Consider the following 17,243-nt stretch of genomic DNA (forward strand, 5'->3'; position numbering starts at 1 on the left):
TTCTCATCGTATTATCAAATCTACAACCATCCACATACTCCTTAAACCACCACTAAAATAATAATTGGCGACCTCCAAAGTTTTGGATTCACCGATTTATGTCTCGTAACCAACCCCTCACACATCCTACCACAACCCAAGCTTCCTAAAAGCCAACAACCCAGCCGTAACACCCACCCCAACAATAGCAATCAGCCCCACTCTCTCCAACCCATTCCAATATCTCGGCTTTGCCCTTCTTTTCCGTTCATTCGCAACCATTTCTCGAAAGATGCGTCCGAGTTCGAACAGCAGGCAGTCTATACACCTCTAGTCAACCACAAAAAGAAGTCAGTCCCAGTAAACATCAAAAGCGTCTTTAATTATTACGTACTTTGGGCGAAGGCTTGACATGAACAGCAGCAACAAACCCTCCAATCTGCGACCTCTCCGCGATTGGATCTGGATCTTCGTCTGGTCTCAGCATGCGAAGACAGCGTGAGCACATGTGTGGGTAATTGTCCTTCACAGTCGTGATATAATCTTCAGAATCGTGTGTTTTGCAGAGCCCGTTTTTTGTCGAGAGGGTGCGCCAGTATGGGTGTTGTTGGATTACACAGTATAGCTATAATACGTTATAAGTCGTTAGTTGGACGTGTTTTTTACTATACATGTTTCAACAAAATGATGCAACAACATGTTGCGCTTACCTCTAACGACACAGTTTGGAATGCCAGAATCTCTTTCGGGTGCATTGGTTTGGTATTTGTGACGATGAGACTTAATAGTTCGGGCGGGAGCGAGCTTAGTGTTGTCCTTTTACGGCCTTCGTTGGGGAACATTTTGCTGGTTTCATGCAGAGTGTCTTTTGAGTGTTTTGGCGAACAGGTCGTAAGTTCAAAGGAGCGTGATAGGTGGGAGTAATGAATTCGTGAGGTTGTGGCCGTGGCGATTAATGGGGTTAATAATATTCAAGTCCTGCAGCTGTCCTTTTGATTATCTTGTTAAACTCTGGTCGGTGTTTAAATATTGTATTTCGTGACATCAGAGTGTGAGTGTGCGTGAGCGTGGAAAGACCGACGTTCAAGGTTCTTTTGTCGCCAATTATCTCGTGATTATTGTCAGATTGAGATCTAGGACGTTTCGCACACGCAAAAAATAACTCATCGCAACTTAACATTCGCCAACCTTTACGACTTCCCATTTGCTTCTGTTTTACCATATATTTATCCCTAGTTACAATTTTTGATATAGAATGAAAATGATTTGTCGACGAAAAACGAATTGATGTTGTTGCTTGTTGTACAGTCCCGTTTATGTTTTAATAATAACTACTCTCCTCACTTCACCACTCCTTACTACTTTCAGGCGAAGCCCCTCCTTAGAACACCGACTCTCGATACTGGTCCACCAAGTCCTGATATACGTTTGCCTCGACGAACCCATAGGATTATAGTGAGACCCAGAGATAGACAGCAAAGGACTGTGGCAATCCAATATGATGGGACAAAGCAATCTAATCCTCTACATTCTTCAAAGTCTCCTCGCAAGTCTGGCATTGATGGATTGGTTTTGGCTGCATCGAAAACAGCACCGAATATTAGCGATAGTGCTTGTCCTCCGAAAGCTGGTGAGAGTGTCATCCAACCACTATAGAAGCGAAAAAAAAGCTCAGAAAAGGGCAAAGCATGGTATGCTGAACATACCGACTATTCTCAATCACAGAGATAAAGTTTCTACGCTCTTACAAAACATAACTCCATACAAACACTTACAAGTGTGTAGCAAACCTCTTCTGCCCGAAAAAGTCTCCAACAAGCATGGGTGCAGCCGACCAAGCAGCGCCATTTCCAGCTCCAATGAGAGCAGTCACCCATACCAAGGACGGTAGATCATCCACCCAAGCAGCCGCCCAAAAGGACCCAGCTGCCAACAAGAGTGCAGCGAGAAACATCCATATTAGACGGTTTAGCTTAAACATGCGATGAGCTGCATCTGCGAATGCTCCGACAATTGCTTGTGAACTAAAGCCAAAGACCGATATCAATGATACATGCAGAGATTGTGCTGCTTGGACGGCGGGTGATGATGGTTTGGCTGGTGGTGGTGCCAATGCTAGAATTACTGCACCAACATTATTTATATGCTGTGTAAGAGAGGGCGATGTTAGTTCATTTTCCCGAGGTTATAGTTTTCAAGAGCCAAAAAAGGTCATGTGTCCACAGTCGAATGCCGCTTGACGACAAACGACATCATCTGCTTCGTCAAACCATGTAATGGCATATCAACGTACCATGAGACCCACTCCAGCCAACGAAAACATGATAAAGGCCAATAAATAGGCGTCCAACTGTACAAAACACGACACGTCTTCATCATTACTTAAATCTTCTTCGACCACGATTGTAGCTGTTCGTTCTGGTCCTCTAGGTCTAACATCTATACTACCATACGTGCTACCAGTAGCACCACTACTGCCACCATATTTCGCTGATGATGAACCAACCACTAGAGCACCTTGGTATGAAGTGGGTAATGAGTTGCCATTAGATAATGATTGTTGTTGTGGTGGTGGCGGTAGTGTATATCCTTCTCTAAACAGCTCTGGACGAGCTGACGTCGGCCTACTATTCCTTGTATTATGCACTAATGCTGATGATGACGAGGACGGCAGTGTTGTTGTTATGGGTTGTATCATGGAAGTTCCTCTTAGGGGAGACCGTTCAGTCCATGCTAGATCTCTAGGTGGGGTATGATGTCCGCTACTACTATGATGATGGTGGGTATGATGGTATGGAGAGGCAGTGTCTACATCCTTGGCGATGATATCACCACCGGTTCCAGTAAAGTCCTGTAATACTAGAGCAGCAAATATACAAATGATGCCAGATACGCATCCAATAAACATTAAGAAACTAGATACATCCAATGTAGCTGGTTGAAGACCATCAGCTTCATCATAAAAGGCATACTTGGCGACTTGGGAGAATACCAAGGCCGATAGCCCATAAAACGCCATAGGTATGCCTACGGCTAATCCTCTCCATGTTGGTGGAAAGTTTCTTAGGTTGCCAGCTATACTGGTCTGATTGCACAAACAACTAGAGTCGGGATGGTTTAGTACACAGTGTTGATATTTCCTGTTAACATTGATTGTACTGATGGCTTACCTTCCGATTCCGACAATGGCAGCATATCCGGCATATGCCACGAAATGTGTTGACACGGGTTCACCACGAAAGTCGACCTCCAAAGCACCACTAAATACAACGCTCATAAGAGCATAACCAGCAGATAACAGGAATGCAGCCATGAGAAAGATTGGGGCAGGGTTTTCTCTGTACTTGTCCACGTAATGCCTAAAATTAACATGTGTTTCGTTGTGTGAGTGAGGCATATGAAGATTTCCACGAGATCGAGCCAACGTGGGGACGTGATAGAGATGGATATCATCCGATAAGATATTAAGAAGCCAGGATATGAATTCTCCCGTGATTGCCACCGTGTGTGTCTTCTTATCGCATCGTGTTTTAAATGATGCCAACAATGAAAGAGCTCTGATGCAGACCAATAGATGACATACCCAACCACGACACCAGATAGATACATTCCCAGATTCATAGATACGGCAACAGTAGCCGTTTCGGTTTGGGAATAGCTGTAAGAAGTGGTCAGGGAGATGCTTCATCATGGGAATCAACCAAGGTTTCTTACCCCAGTCGTTCAGATAGTTGTGGAGCATATAGCGAGAATAGATTTGCGGATCCAGCAGCTATCTGACATAGAGTGGCAGCTATTAGCGATAAACACAGCTGCCACCACTTAGGGGGGCCCATCATTGACGTTGCTCGTGTCTAGTCTAAAGTCAAAACCGTGAAGCCAGCTTGAAAACCACGGCCTTTCTGATCTAGCTGAATACTGGCTGCTGCTGGTTTACAACCTTTAAATTAATGTATGGGTCCGCCTCCAAGCTGCTCGCAGTTCATGTAGGGATGTATGTCCGTGATTCACCGAAATAACTTTTTTGTCAAAGTTGAGAAACACCACCAGTTGCCACTCAACAACCGAAACCACAACGACAGCTAATGTGTTTCCTTGTTTCGATGATCAATCCCTATACTCGAAACTATCCTCCTGCTGCGAATGCCACGTGAAAAGGTCGCGCTTTGGATGAACTTCTACGAGTAGCGTCTGTTGAGAACTCGGAACGTGTAGCGACGGTCTAAAGCCTTGTACAGTTGCAGTTCACGTTATAACGCTTTAAAAGGGTGGATTGACTACCTCCAGAGTTGTTTTTGAACTGCGATGCACGAAGTGAGTCTCGCCATAGCTTCTAAATTTGAAAATCACTTCCAACTTCCAACATGCCTTTCGTGGCAAAACATTCATTCGAGTGAAAGAAAGCTATTCATACGATCTGGACATTATTAAATACTGAAGAATCTGCACTCTTTCTCCCGCTGACCAACTGTCAAACCAGTCAAGATGGCATCAGACAAGCCCATGACAGATTTTCAAGGCCGTTTGCTGAGTCCTTTCAGTGTCCACAAGATTTATATGATGCCTAATAACTGTTAAGTATTGAGCTGTTCTTTGTTTGCCAGTCATGTTGTGTTGATTTCGTCTATTTGCCTCTTGGTGATTTGATGAAGCTTTTGATGTGAGGGTGGACATGTCAAATAATATTACTAACTGAATTTTTCCCACATCAGGGATAGGAGAAGTCAATTCGCTACCTCCAAGCACAAAGTATGCTCGTCCTGTTTGCTCGATTTGCAAGTTTTTGATGTCAAGACCGACATGTCATCCGTCCTTGTTGCTCATGTCACATATCATTTTTGGCCACAATCAAATCATTAGCGCTATTCTGATTGAGGCTGTAGCTGCAGGAATGAAGGTCGACCCGAATCATTCTGAAGGCACAATCACCGTCTCTGTTGCTCCTACTTACAAGGAAAAGACCTACAATCGAGTTCAAGAAGTGTATGTATTGCGATCGCTATTTTGGTCATCACTTGTTCTAAACATTTATATTTATGTAGTCTCAGGAGACTTGACGAAGACATACCTCGTATTGTCGCTGAGAAAGTGCCCTGCTCGCCAGACTTGTTTGAAACAATCAGGAACATGAGTGGAGCGTTCTTGTGTCCCTGTGGCTCATGTGGTAGCAGACGACTTACAAGGCACATCATCAAGGCCAAAGTGGAGGAAGTCAGAAATGAGGCAAGTTGGGGGTTTACTATGACCGATCGATTTGAATCAGAATCGGTTTTTGCTTCATTTCCAGTCGATTTAATCATCAGTCCTACTCTAATCATTAGTTTCTTGTCTTGGCTCGTGCTACTCAAGAAGAGTGTGATGATAAAAAGATTACAACTGGATATGAAATACGTGGATTGCAAGGCGATGTCGCTGCCGCAGTGAATAATTTCAGAGCATTTTTGGCTGGAATTGAGCACTGTATTGTAAGCCCGATAGCTTCGATTCATCGTGTGATCATCCCGATCATCAACTTATTTTTTCATCATTAGCCATTGTTGAAAGAATCTCAACTACGAGAACAACTCATGAGTATGGACCTTCAACAAAAGGCAACAATTCATGTAGAAGCCAAAGAAAAGCCACCCGCATTACCGTCCAAAGTATCACCAGCGACCACCACTACAAAAGCAACAGCTCAAAACCGTGGGCCTCTTCCATCTGTATTCGATGTACCATCTCCACGCAGTAAAGTTGTATCCACTCCACCACCAAAACCACAACCAACGTCAAGTGTAACTACGATTTATACTACAGCATCATCATCATCGTCAGCAGCATCCTCTGCCGCATCAGTGAGTCCACCAAGGCAACAACCTCAACAACAAGAACCTATACCTCAACAACAGCAACTTATAAAACCACAACCTCCTCAGCAACAAGTTCCTGCGACGACAGCACCTCCCAAAGTAGTTGCTGAAACGAAACCGTCCGCTGTCGATCGAGAAGCGCTGGCCGCAGCTGCTCTAGCTCGTGCCGCAAAGAATGGTCTTGGCTCAAAGTCACCAGCTGGTGCAAAGGAAAAGCAACCAGCTCAAACTCTACCTTCTCCTGTCAAGGTCACTGAAACAGCTAAGGCTGAATCAAGCAAGACCGATGCACCAGTCAAAGCCCCAGAAAATATAGGCAAGACTGGAGTTATTCCTCCTCTTCCTGCTGGTAGCAAAAAAACAGGTTCAGTGTGTCTTGTATTCTCTGCTGATTTGAGCCGTCTCTTGAATGATGCCGTGTCATCAGGCTCAGATTTGGCTACATTGAAGAAGAAACTTGTTGATTGTGTAGCTATGGCTGTGAATCATTTGAATGTGAGGTTGACGTTTGTCGATAAAGTAAGTCATGCCACTTTGAGATTTTGCTTGTTCCAAACTTTGTACTAAAATTTATCACATAAACCAGGGCTGCTTAGTGTATGGCGACGAAACTGATGTCTCTGCAACCAACTACTTATATCCTCAAGTTGAAGAGAAGCTCGTCAATATTATCAAACTTGATTTGGCACCTTCTCAATCCGGAGAACGTGACTCCAAAGACGTATCTTGTCCCTTGCCAACTCCTGCACCAGTACAGGAACGCAAGCCTGTTGTGCCAGAAGCTGAAGTGAAGGCATCAACGAAAGAGCAAGAACTCAAACCACCAGTAGTAGAAGAAGTGAAGGCAGCGGTAAACGAAGCAGTAAAACCAACAGCCATACAAGAATTGAAGGCAGCAGCAGCAGAAGTAAAGCCACAAAAGGAAGAAGTCAAGCAACCTGTAATGGAACAGGTCAAACCGCCTGCTATCGATCAAGTCAAACCACCTTCCGTAGAACAAGTCCAACCACCTGTCGTAGAGGTCAAATCAGCCCAGGAACAAACTACTCACAACAGTCTTACTCGCAACGAGGTTTGTTGACACTCGTCAACTCCTTTTATATTTTATGAAGGGTCGATCACTAAGAGTAACTAATCAACGGTCTTTCCACTTAATTAGGCAGTGCGGAAAGTAGAAAGTCCTAATATTCTAGGCGGTGCTATTGGCGATGATTCATCGTCTGACGACAATGAAGTCGAAATTGAACTTGATGAAAGTCTAGCAAGCTCTGTTGCAGTATCTATTGATGGAGATGATGACGAAGACTATGCTGACTGGGGAGAAGATGAGCAAGACATGGTATAAATCTGGTTCATCTTAGTATTTTCTGGCTGATTGGCATCATATATCAATTTCTTTTCTCTCTCGTTTAGGATGATGAATCTGTTGCACCAACAACACCAGCTGCACTTGCAACACCTCAAACCTTGCTCTTTGGCTCTGAAGGCTCGTCGTCTCATCCAACTGTTGTAGTTCCTACTGAAGTATCGGCTACTCAACCAGTTGCTGCTCATGTAGTAGCTCAAACAGTCCAACCCTCTGTCACTACTGCTCAACCAAAACCAGTTGAAGTAGCTGATCAACCAAAACCAGCTGAGGTAGTTCCTCAACCAAAACCAGCTGAAGTTGTTGCACAACCAGCGGTCTCAGTTGCTCAGCCTGTAGTAGCAACCGAAACAATCTCAACAACTGCTCCGATTGCTGTACCTGTAAATATAGCATCAGTACAAGCAGCAGCAGCAACGTCGACTACAGAAACAGCAGCAGCTATCCCTGTATCTGCACCAACAAAAACGACAACACCACCACCAAATCCATACCATGCATATATGAATCCAGGTTATAATCCGTACATGGTTCCAATGGGTTATCCTCCAATGGGCCCACCCGGTATGCAATATCCAATGGGAACAGCAGCTCCTCACATCCCATTCCCTCAGCATCAACTACAATATCCTCAAGGATACCCACTGTCATCACCCGCAATGCGTCCAGATGATAGTACAGCAACAACTGCAGCAGGTTCTATGCCACATGTACCACCTCATATACAACATTTCTACAATATGCTGGCAGCATACATGTATCCTCCAGTTTGGAATATGCCTGGAATGGTACGTTTCAGCAATGAGAATGGAATCATACCACATCTAATTGTTGTCGTTTCTAAATAAATTTTAGCAACAAGGTATGCCTGGAATGGTTGGAATGCAACCTGAAATGGGAGGAATACCGCAAATGCCAGAGGGAATGTACGCAGGAATGGGCGGAATTCCACAAATGCAACCAGGAATGGGTGGAATGCTGCAAGTGCCAGCTGGAGTACCACAAACGCAACCAGGATCTCCCCTACCTGGAGGCATGGTTAGAGCTTATCCTCCTATGATGATGAACCCTTTTATGCAGCATCAAATGCCTCCACCAGTGACTTCTGCTGCGGCAAGGTATTTTAGTACACAGTCTGGTTGAAGAACATCGTGAGTGATGTTAAAGGTTCTTTTTTCGCTGTGTTCTTCTAGCCCACCTACCCTGCACGAAACCAGTTGGACCAAACCAACCACTGAAAACGCTGAATAGTCCGTGTAAGTGAAGGGATCAGGCTCTGCTGTCTAGATCAAGCTTTATCAACATAGTTTTGTTTCAGAGAAGCTCTGGTAGTCTTTCGAAACGCAAATCAAACAAAGTGAGCAATAGTTGCAATAGTTGTAAAACAGAAGATAAAAATGTAGAAAAAATACAGTTAGCATAGTAGCATGTAAAGAAGCTGCAAGTACTTGTTTGATACGTTAGATGGTAGTCCTCTGTGACGTGGTATCCCTTTTGTCCTCCTGTGCTTTCTCAATTAAGTGCCATTGAAGTAGGAGGAAGTTGAGGACTAGGACACGGGTGGTCTTTAGTATTGAAGTGATCTATATCTTTATGGACGCTATAACGTCTCCGTACCGACTATCGCTCGAAAATTTATAGATGCTTTTGTCAACATCGTCGTAATCTGTCACATCAGTGGACGACGATGCTATACCCAAGGATTATGATAAGAATGTGTTATACCGTTCGCCATGCAGCTGGTTTTCTTATGGGCTTCTAGACCTCAAAATGCATCGCATCACATTGGACAACTGTTCGTCAAGACGCAAATCGAAAATACGTCAGAGTGATCTACTTGATGAGATTCGTATTTCTGCAGTGATGCACATGCCAGTCGTGAGTGATTGATGCCGTGTGTCTTCTGCACGCAATAGACGCAAGGCTAGTGGGGCTTACAAACACCATGAAGGACAACGTTGGGATACAAACCAAGGATCTGAGTGCTCTGTGCTATTTATTGCAAAGTAGACTCTGAGACTACAACGATTGCATGTCTTGGGTGTCTGTGACATTACCTGTGAGTCGCTTGGGATATGTTTCTCGGTGCATGGATAATAAAAAAACAAGATCAAGAGAATATTATGATGCGGTGCCTATTTTGTCGCATATCGCATAACATCTTTTCTCTTGCCACGATGATTTCAAGAAGAGTTCGTGTGGATTCTTTGCCCACCATCTGTTGAGAATTGAGTGAACCAACTTTGATCAGACCATCAACACATTCCCAAGACCGTGTATTCGCAAGTTCTGTTTCTGTTTCTATCTTTACAATAACAAACAGCGCTGTCAACTTCAACCCAATAAAATGACACCAAACATTCCTGCCACAGACGGCCGTATGCTCTGTCCGTATGCAATGCAACGCACTTTCATGATGGCAAATTCATGGGTCGGCGAAGGGAGTACACTTCCTTGCACAATAGAGTACGTTCATTTCATTTTTATGTTTTTGACATTAAAGAGGACATGAACAACAAATGCCTCCTCCAGTATCTCCTGCTCTAGCTGCTCCAAGGTATGTTTTAATGAGTTCAGACTGTTTTGGACGTCGTGATTCTCGACTATTGACTTTGTTTTGCTCAACTGTAGACCAACTATCATACACAAAACAAGTTGTTCAATACCACCCACTGAAAAGGCTGAAAAGTTCAAATTAAATGGATCCAAATTCTGAAATTCGTGCAAATTAGCTGTCGTGACAATTCTTAAGTTTGTAGAAGGAGCCTTTCATCTTTCACGACGCAAATCAAGCAAAGCAAGAGTACAGGGTGGCAGTACTTATAAAAATCTAAGAAATGTACATAAATTATATATAGCATGTCGCATGCGAAAGCGAAGCATTTGTTTGGAACAGGTCAGATGCTCTTGTTGTGCACTCATCAAACTTCAAGTTTCGCTCTCTTTTTTGTTACCAACTAGGAAGCCAGTATCCAACTACAATGAGAAACAGGACACGAGTATTAGGTGATCGCGACCACGACGAAAGCTATCAGAGCGGTGCAGCAGTCTCATTGCTGCTTACCGCTCGCACAATCCTCGACACGATTGTGAAAATATTCGAAATATCGACTATAGTGCTTAGTGGACGAGGATACCATACCCTACAACGAATAGTTAATCATAAAAGCCTTCCATATGCTTATTCCATCTGGCTTCCAGCTATCAAGATGCCTCGCCTAACATTTCCCAACTGGTCATCTCGACGCAATTCGAAAATCCGTATAACCGATCTACCAGATGAGATTCTCGTCTCCATCTTCCTGTATATACCGAACGTTGCAGATTTATGCCGTGTGTCTTCGACATGCATGAGACTAGCCCATATTGGCTCTGATTCACACATCTGGATTCGAAAATTGGAGCAGGATTTTAGTGGCATCGATGGTCTATCTCTCTTGACGTGCTATAATAGTATCAGCAGCCGGCCCGCAAATGTAAAGTCATCAAGTATCAAGGAACGGTACAAGATGATATACACACGGTTTGGATGTGCCACGAAGAACAGTGTGTGGGATATTATACGGCAAGAATCTGAGTGCTCTGTCTCTTGTATTGCTGGATTTGCTACGTCTACCATTAGGCTCCCGTTTACGTGTGTTGGGTACTTGACATCGCCGTTTGGGTATTTGGCTATGAGATATGCTGCTCCGTGTATGAATGATGAAAGGTGCGATGAAGCGAATATCGTAGTAAGGTGTTTGGCTGGTCTTGTGCGGATTGCTGTGTCGCCACAGATGAGAATGGCAGAGCTGGGGGTTGTGAATGTGATTGCTATGTGTTGTGTAGTTGCTGATGGATCGTTAAGATCATCTGTGTGGTGAGTTGCTTGTTACGATCACTGCTTTGTATTCAGATCTCCTGATTAACTTTTTTCTTTCTCAATGGAAAGGTTACAACGGACACTATACAATGCCCTCGTAAAATCGCGGCCGACCCTCCATCTCCTTATGTCAATACCACTGCTGGCATACATTCAATACCGGATCTATTCAATGTCACTTATTTTGCCAGTATTGTCATCTTGGTGGTGTATTGGATGCCATCTGATTGGAACGTTTGTTGTGTATCGCGATCTGTTTCCGAGGAATTCAACCATGTTTTATTATCTGTTCTCTGGTGTGGGTACTGTGATGTCTATAATCTTAGGCTGGATACTTGGATGGACGGCTTATTCGACGATTAGTGCAGTGAAGTTCTTGTTTCTGTAAGCAAGGTCCATCGATTTTGGGTTTGCCACTTTCATGTTGCTGGTGAACAGCAACACACCACTCGTTTATATTTATGACCATCATAAACTTGCCTGCACCCCAACCTGATTCAACATCAATAAACCATCCACATGAACCTTTACAAAAGTGGTGTTTGAGCAAAGGAGTTTTTGTTTATATTGAGACGGTTTACGTTGCTATACATCTTCAGTTCCAAACCAAGTCTGACCGTTAGTTGCTCAGAATTTGGTGAAGACTTTTCCACCACCCTTGATGATCTTCTTTTGCACCTTCAAGACGTTGAACTTGACGGTCTTTGACAAGGGCCTATCAATGACATACGTTAGTATACAGATTCAAAGAACAAAAGAAACTACCACACGGTATATGTACCTGCATTCACCAACAGTAACCATATCGCCAGCCTCGACGCCGATAAAGGCAGGTGACAAGTGAGCCGACAAGTTCTTGTGTCTCTTTTCATAACGATTGTACTTTTTGATAAAGTGCAAGTATTCCCTCCTGATGACGACGGTTCGCTTCATTTTGGTGGACATGACGGTTCCTGTTAGGATACGGCCACGGATGGATACGTTTGCTGTGAAGGGACATTTCTTGTCGACGTATGTTCCTGTTGTGTGTAGGTGTTAGTAATATGAAGGTTGCATGTAGGGAGTTTGAGCACCAGTACCTTCAATGGCTTCCTTTGGTGTCTTGAACCCCAAACCGACATCCTTGTACCATCTCTTTGTGACGCCCTGTATACCAAAAATATGATTCATTTTAGTAAGGTGGAATCTGACACAGCTTTAGCTACAAGTCCAATCCTTTCTCGAAAGCTGCTGTTTTTTTGTTCATCTTTGCAATGTGTCTACCTTTTTAGAAGCCTTGGCGTTAAGGAAGACGGCTTCTTGCTTTTGGAAACTCTTTTCAGTCTATAAATCATGAATGGATGCGTTAGTACACTTTGTGATATACATTGTCCTCGCTGGTGTTGATGTATTTTTTGTTTGGAAGATGGTTCGTGCTTTGCTTCAACAAATCGACATCACAAGTATGAAAAAGAGGACAGCAACTGTAATATCAGGTTGCTAATAGCGAGCATCATTATCACACTCACCTGTTCGGCCATTATTGAGTTTCTTTGCTTAAAACGCTGGTGTTGAGAAAAGCTCCAAATTGGTGTGGCTTATACCCATTTCATTTGGCCAGCGAGAGAGACAGAGAGAGAGAGAGAGAGAAGTCTCCTAAGTGTGCATAGGTAGCTAATACCTAATACTGATATTGTTTACGCTTAATTTGATAATTTTATTCCACACTCACGACGTGTCTTGACCATATCCCAAATGCAGACACTTTCAGCAACATTCGTGAATGCTGGTCTGAACTGGATCAGGAACTAAGACACCCGCGTCTGAAACGGACGAGATAGTATTTGGTATGTTACTTTGTGGGCTAGATCTGCTCAGTGCACTGCTTTGAACTTTGAAACTATATTGTGCTTGTTAAGAAGATATGAAACGACACCACACACACACATATACATGTATGTTGTAAGAGTAGTGTATTGCATAGATTATACTTACAGCGACACACAGCACACCTTGCACCTGAATGCATCGACGTTCGGCTCTCCATCCGAACAGTGTTTGTCGCAGATTGATCCTGACGATTCAGTTTGCTTTATACCATACATACCGTCAATGTTTTCAGTATATTGACTATCAAATCAACTAGATCCTTATGGCCCCACGTTCTTTGGCATGCACTTTGCCACTCTGCTGCTCCACATCAGGAATCACACTTGGAAGCACACTGCTGTTGGAGATTTAATCTTACGGGCACTCAGATAGCTCGCTTGTCTATCTCTCTTCGATGGAGAAGAACTTTGCCGCAGACGACCGGAAATCTGTGTGATTCGTCAAAACGTCGGTTTCTTAAAAATATACCGCCGTTTCTTTATTTCCAGATGTGCATATGAAGGTAACGAATTCATACAGATATGTAAAAGCATTGCTCATAACAACTCAATGCTTGACTTGGGCATACCAATCACCAGTGGTTTCAACACCGCCTTTTGTGACAGTGAGGAACTCGGTAGCAGTGTATGGTTTGTCCTTGACAAACTCGGCAAAGTCGTTGGGAGTATGATTCAAGATCCCGTTTCCCTTGTATATTGCCAAGACTTTGCCCAAGTGGAATTGAGCATCTATTTCGTTTTGGATTTCGATTGGGGTGACTGTGGTGACTTTGAAGGTTTTGCCTATGTTTAGAAAGAGGGTAAGTTAGAGCGGTGTAGCCATGATGCGCTAAAAAGTCATGAGGTTGAACGAGGAAGACTGTTATCTTACCAGTCGTCTTTTCCAAGAGTTCAATGGCTTGTTTGTCAGACAAGTATTCCGATGCAACCCTGACGATACGGTTTGCAGCAGCCTTGGATTTCAATGTGCCAGCAACGACCTTGCCAATATCTTTTAAAGAAGTGTATGCAACAGGTGTTGCGGTATCTTCGACAATTCTCGCAGTACCGTCAGTTGGATTGATCATAAAGATTGGAGAGAAGGAAGTATCGACAAACAATCCAACAACGATTGCTATAAACAACAAAAAAATGTTAACAGAAGTTCCCTGGCCATATCAACTTTTGACAGCACTTCAAAGTACTTACCAGTCCATTCAAGTCCAGCCTTCTTGATATCTTCGATAGCAGAGTCCTTAGCAGCAAGTCTAGAGCTGGTCAACCTTGAGTGGTCAATACCGAACTCAGATGGCACGAATCGTTTGACTCCGGCAAGCTTTGACGCTGTGATGGCGGCTGCTTGAGGTTCGAGACCAGCAGGAAAGGCGAGGAGAGATACGACAGCATCAATGCCTATTTCGTGAATGGTTTTAATATTGACAGAAAAGGAAAGGTTTGAGTGCAGGAGATTATACCTTTCAAGTTTTGGGTAAGCTCTTCCACATCAGTTGGGTTGTTGATCTTGACGACATGGACACCTATTGGAGCAACAGCATCGGCCTACACGAAGGTCGAGAATGTCAGCTCACAAATCTTACCGTGCTCCACAACATAGCATTCAGCTTACACTTCGAGAGAAGATGGTAACATCAAACCCAGCATGCACCAGTTCTTGAACTACTGGCTTGCCCTTTGAATAAATCAGAAAAAAAGATGAGTAAGCAAATCATAGTCGTAGATCCATGTTTTCTCTGTTTTCTCTAAACATACTGTTAGACCAGTTCCTCCCAAAACGACAATTTTCTTGTATCCAGTTTCGTTCGACATGATGTATAGGATGGCTTATATGGTTTTGAAATAGCGACTGATTCTGATTATGGAACTGAAGGGACAAAATTGTGGGAGCCACTTTTTTAATAGGCACTTTTGACATGCTTTGAAATATTACTAATCAGCTAGAATCAGCTAAAAGCTTTCAAATCCAGGAGGCGCAATTTACAAAAGGATGTGGCACGATCAAAAGGTCAAATGGAGGTAGTTTCGTCATAGGCTTACAGTCTTGGTGGTGCCATCAGTCGATAGGAATAATGGTGAACCATCAGCACACAGAGTAAACACTGTGAGGAATTGTGTCAAAATCATCGTGATATCAATGGTGGAAAAGGAAGACCGGCAGTAAAGAGAGCTTCTAGGTTGCTGACAGTTTGGGTGTATAAGCTTGAGCGATCGGTTTGATCGGTTGACGAACAACCCGAATTATCAAACGTTTGAAGGTTGCTTTACGCGTCAAGAAAAATATTTGTTAGAGTATGGAGACGTGCTATAACCCTAAAAGACAGCATCGGACCCGTTCAATACTGATGGAGACTATGCGTAATGTTGTCCTCCGCATCCGCTTCGAATCGTACTCGCTCCTCGTTGCTTACTTCGTCAGACCTCACGAAAGAGAGGCAGTTGAGCAACATAACTAAACTCTTCAAAGACATCGCACGGCAAGGAATGACACCTATATCATCAAAAGTACAGACCTGCAAAAAGGACTAACTATCTTGGATGCTCATGCCAGACCTTCCAACGTGACGATCTCGCGAGTTGCAACCAAACTTTCAATATAATATATACTGTCTTTTATTTCCAAATGTGCAAATGAGGGTAACCAGTTTCATACAGATGTAATGCATTGCTTATACAACTCAATGCTTGGCTTGGGCATACCAATCACCCGTAGTTTCAACACCGCCTTTTGTGACAGTGAGGAATTCGGTAGCAGTGTATGGTTTGTCCTTTACAAACTCGGCAAAGTCGTTGGGAGTATGGTTCAAGACCCCATTGCCCTTGTACATTGCCAAGAGTTTGCCAAAGTCGAATTGAGCAGCTATTTCGGCACCAATTTCGGATTGGGTCACTGTGGTGACTTTGAAGCTTTTTCCTATATTTGTGAAGAGTGTAGCAGATTAGGACTCTGTTGTCATGATGCGCACAACCAAAACAGCGAAGTAGCTTTCGGAAGAAGACTGTAATCATACCAGTCGTCTTTTCCAAGAGTTCGATGGCCTTCTTGTCAGACAAGTATTCAGATGCCACCTTGACGATACGGTTTGCAGCAGCCTTTGACTTCAGTGTGCCAGCAACGACCTTGCCAACATCCTTCAAAGAAGTGTACGCAACAGGTGTTGCGGTATCTGCCACAACTTTGGCGGTACCGTCAGCAGCATTGATCATCAAGAATGGAGAGAAGGAAGTATCAACAAACAATCCGGCAGCGATAGCTACAAACACAAAAAGTCAGAAAAACCATAGCAATAGTGACTGGTAATATCAACTCTTGACAACACTTCAAAAAGTGCTTACCAGTCCATTCAAGTCCAGCCTTCTTGATTTCTTCGACAGCGGCGTCCTTGCCAGCGAATACAGGGCTGTTCAACGTGGAGTGTTCAAGACCGAATTCAGATGGTACGAATCGTTTGACGCCTGCTCCTTTTGATGCGATGATGGCGGCTGTTTGAGCTTCGACACCAGCAGGGAAGCCGAGGAGAGATACGACAGCGTCGATTCCTAAGGTTGCATTGTTGTTTCAGGTTAGGAATATATATGTGAGGTTTGGAAGCAAAGCAATGACAAGCAAGGGTGCCAATGAAATACAGTAGCATGTGCGAATGAGCGTACACTAGCCTTGAATGAAAACTAATTGTCAGTAACTGTACTTACCCTTGAGCTTTTGAGTAAGCTCCGAGATATCAGTTGGGTTGTCAATCTTGACGACATGTACACCTTTTGGAGCGTGCGCCTCGGCCTACAAGATGAAAACACTCATAGTAATGAGAAAGAATCTTTGAAACAGCTGAAAAGATACAACGGTTTTTTGTTAATGTTAGCAAACTTACTTTTCGAGAGAATAATGTGACAGAGAAACCGGCGTGTGCGAGCTCTTGGACTACTGGTTTTCCCTACGTGAATCAAGAGTAATTAGTATCTCGTAATATTGAAGGTGCTAGAGGTATAGACTGACTAGTAGGCCAGTTCCACCCAACACGACAATATTTTTATAGTTTGTAGACATGGTTCTTTAGAGTAGTTCTAGTGAGGTTTGAGTCGGATCTGTTTGAGTCTTGGAATATGTTTTCTTGGTCTTGAAAGTTTGAAGCTCGCTCGCTTTATATAGTGTGTCAAAGCACGATTTCGTGGTTCGGTTGGCAAATTACGAAGATTCGCGATCGGTTTGACAAACGGAACCTGTCACAATAGCAAAGCAGGACGCGTCGGTAGGATCATATCTCATCAAAGAGATGTCAACCGCTGTATTCTTACGCTCGTGATATTGATCGCTACTCATTTCGTGT

The 17,243-nt window shown here is 43.6% G+C and overlaps 4 protein-coding genes across 4 annotated transcripts; all 4 read right to left on the minus strand.

Moving 5' to 3' along the window:
- Nucleotides 1–1,343: 1,343 nt before the first annotated feature.
- On the minus strand, nucleotides 1,344–3,815 carry SmJEL517_g03230 (uncharacterized protein; the record flags this gene model as incomplete). The annotated part of the gene is made up of 6 exons (XM_031169158.1): nucleotides 1,344–1,629; nucleotides 1,755–2,125; nucleotides 2,273–3,080; nucleotides 3,150–3,338; nucleotides 3,563–3,637; nucleotides 3,694–3,815. The coding sequence occupies 6 exons, from the start codon at nucleotides 3,813–3,815 to the stop codon at nucleotides 1,344–1,346; spliced, it is 1,851 nt and encodes a 616-aa protein (XP_031024901.1).
- Nucleotides 3,816–11,683: 7,868 nt separating this feature from the next.
- SmJEL517_g03231 (uncharacterized protein) lies at nucleotides 11,684–12,576 on the minus strand (the record flags this gene model as incomplete). Its single annotated transcript, XM_031169159.1, has 5 exons — nucleotides 11,684–11,771; nucleotides 11,838–12,075; nucleotides 12,136–12,202; nucleotides 12,320–12,379; nucleotides 12,565–12,576. 5 exons carry the CDS (start codon nucleotides 12,574–12,576, stop codon nucleotides 11,684–11,686), a joined length of 465 nt encoding a protein of 154 aa, XP_031024900.1.
- An 895-nt stretch (nucleotides 12,577–13,471) lies between these two features.
- On the minus strand, nucleotides 13,472–14,730 carry SmJEL517_g03232 (uncharacterized protein; the record flags this gene model as incomplete). Its single annotated transcript, XM_031169160.1, has 6 exons — nucleotides 13,472–13,707; nucleotides 13,796–14,038; nucleotides 14,113–14,316; nucleotides 14,379–14,463; nucleotides 14,531–14,593; nucleotides 14,674–14,730. The coding sequence occupies 6 exons, from the start codon at nucleotides 14,728–14,730 to the stop codon at nucleotides 13,472–13,474; spliced, it is 888 nt and encodes a 295-aa protein (XP_031024903.1).
- Nucleotides 14,731–15,596: 866 nt separating this feature from the next.
- SmJEL517_g03233 (uncharacterized protein) lies at nucleotides 15,597–16,963 on the minus strand (the record flags this gene model as incomplete). Its single annotated transcript, XM_031169161.1, has 6 exons — nucleotides 15,597–15,832; nucleotides 15,930–16,172; nucleotides 16,255–16,458; nucleotides 16,612–16,696; nucleotides 16,788–16,850; nucleotides 16,913–16,963. 6 exons carry the CDS (start codon nucleotides 16,961–16,963, stop codon nucleotides 15,597–15,599), a joined length of 882 nt encoding a protein of 293 aa, XP_031024902.1.
- Nucleotides 16,964–17,243: the final 280 nt, after the last annotated feature.

Source organism: Synchytrium microbalum (assembly GCF_006535985.1).
Source record: "Synchytrium microbalum strain JEL517 chromosome Unknown SmJEL517_scf0016, whole genome shotgun sequence".
Lineage (NCBI taxonomy): Eukaryota > Fungi > Chytridiomycota > Chytridiomycetes > Synchytriales > Synchytriaceae > Synchytrium > Synchytrium microbalum.